Raw genomic sequence first — 1426 nt, forward strand, 5'->3', positions numbered from 1 at the left:
TCACATACCACTGAAGGCGATGCCGGAGGAGGCGACAACACAGGTCTGGATGACAGTGTTTTCCTGCCTGGTGAAGGGCTGCTTCAACAAGCCGGACTTCCGAAGCAATTTGGTCCATGTCTTCACGAAGAAGAACCCCAATAGACCGGCGGAGACGTTGAGCGAAGGAATGATCCCGGTGGTGAGGTTGAGCTTCATCACTATGAATCTGAAAAGTATGCTCAGCATGAAGCTCACCACGAAGGCTCTCACCGTCAGCTCCTTCCTCCACGACGGCACCTCTTGGTTCTCAAACAGCCTCTCCACCGACAACTCTCCCAATTCTTTGAGCTTCTTGTTGTTGTCGTTAAGATTTCGATCATCTTCCGGATCATGAGTACCCTTCTCCACTTGTCCTCCCTCCCACTTTGATTTTTTTTTTTCCTCTTCCCACCGGTCTGGGGGTGGCCAAACCACCCCTAGGCCAAACAGGGTGGTTCGGCCACCCCAGCCTTTTTTTTAAAAAATAAAATAAAATATGACTTGGCACCCAAAAATCCAGGTACCACGCCACGTGTAAGGATGATGTGGCGTTTTGTTAAAAAACTTAATGGAATCTTGACAGAGGTATCAAGTGGGTTTATTAGCGTACCACAGGTACCATTTGCGATATTTTTGAAAACCGAAGTAGCTATTTGATTTTGATGCAAACCACATATAGTAGAACAGTATTTAACCCTAAAAGATAAGATTACAAACGAATAACTTTATGCTTAAGTTAGTAAAACTAAGTACTAGTTAGAAGAGTTTTGAGTATCAAATTGATGATGATGACAAATGTTTTGAAGCTAGTGACAAAAGAGCACCAAATGGTCGAATATCAAAATCATACATTAAGAAATCATGACTCAAGCCTAACTTTCTTTCTTTCACATGGTAGATTAAGAGTAATGCTATTTAATATATTGTTATATAAATGTTATACAACTGAGATGACATGGTAGTAAAAATTAGACATTTTTTTTTTTTTTACCAGTACTGTTGATCAAATGGTTGATTTTTACTGTCACATCATCAAGTTGTATGGTATTCGTATACACTACAAAAAACCAATTTTTTTTCTTACTGGCGTTTTCTTACGTGGCGTTTCTGACGCGCGTTGATTGTCAGAAGCATAGGTGACAGGAAAATTTTTTTTCTGACGTTCTACTATCTCACACGTTAGAAAATTTTTTGACGTGGGAGAACTACCACGTCAGAAAATTCTGACGTGGTAGTTCTGACACACGTTAGAAAATTAAATAATTAAATAATTTTTTTTAAAATTTTTTTGGAATTTTTTTTTTGAATTAAAAATTTATTAATTTAAATTATTATTATTATTTTTGGAATTCCTCTGCAAGGCAGCTCCCTCACGCTGCTGTGCAGATCTGTGTTGAGAAACACA

The 1426-nt window shown here is 38.6% G+C and overlaps 1 protein-coding gene across 1 annotated transcript in view; it reads right to left on the reverse strand.

Moving 5' to 3' along the window:
- LOC132185230 (probable metal-nicotianamine transporter YSL5) overlaps positions 1–1426 on the reverse strand; it is an 8630-nt gene continuing 7204 nt past the window's right edge. Inside the window, exon 2 of the mRNA XM_059599030.1 lies at positions 1–362. Coding sequence (XP_059455013.1) covers positions 1–362 — 362 coding nt within the window. The remainder of the gene's footprint in view (positions 363–1426) is intronic.

Source organism: Corylus avellana, chromosome ca6, assembly GCF_901000735.1.
Source record: "Corylus avellana chromosome ca6, CavTom2PMs-1.0".
Taxonomy (NCBI): Eukaryota; Viridiplantae; Streptophyta; class Magnoliopsida; order Fagales; family Betulaceae; genus Corylus; species Corylus avellana.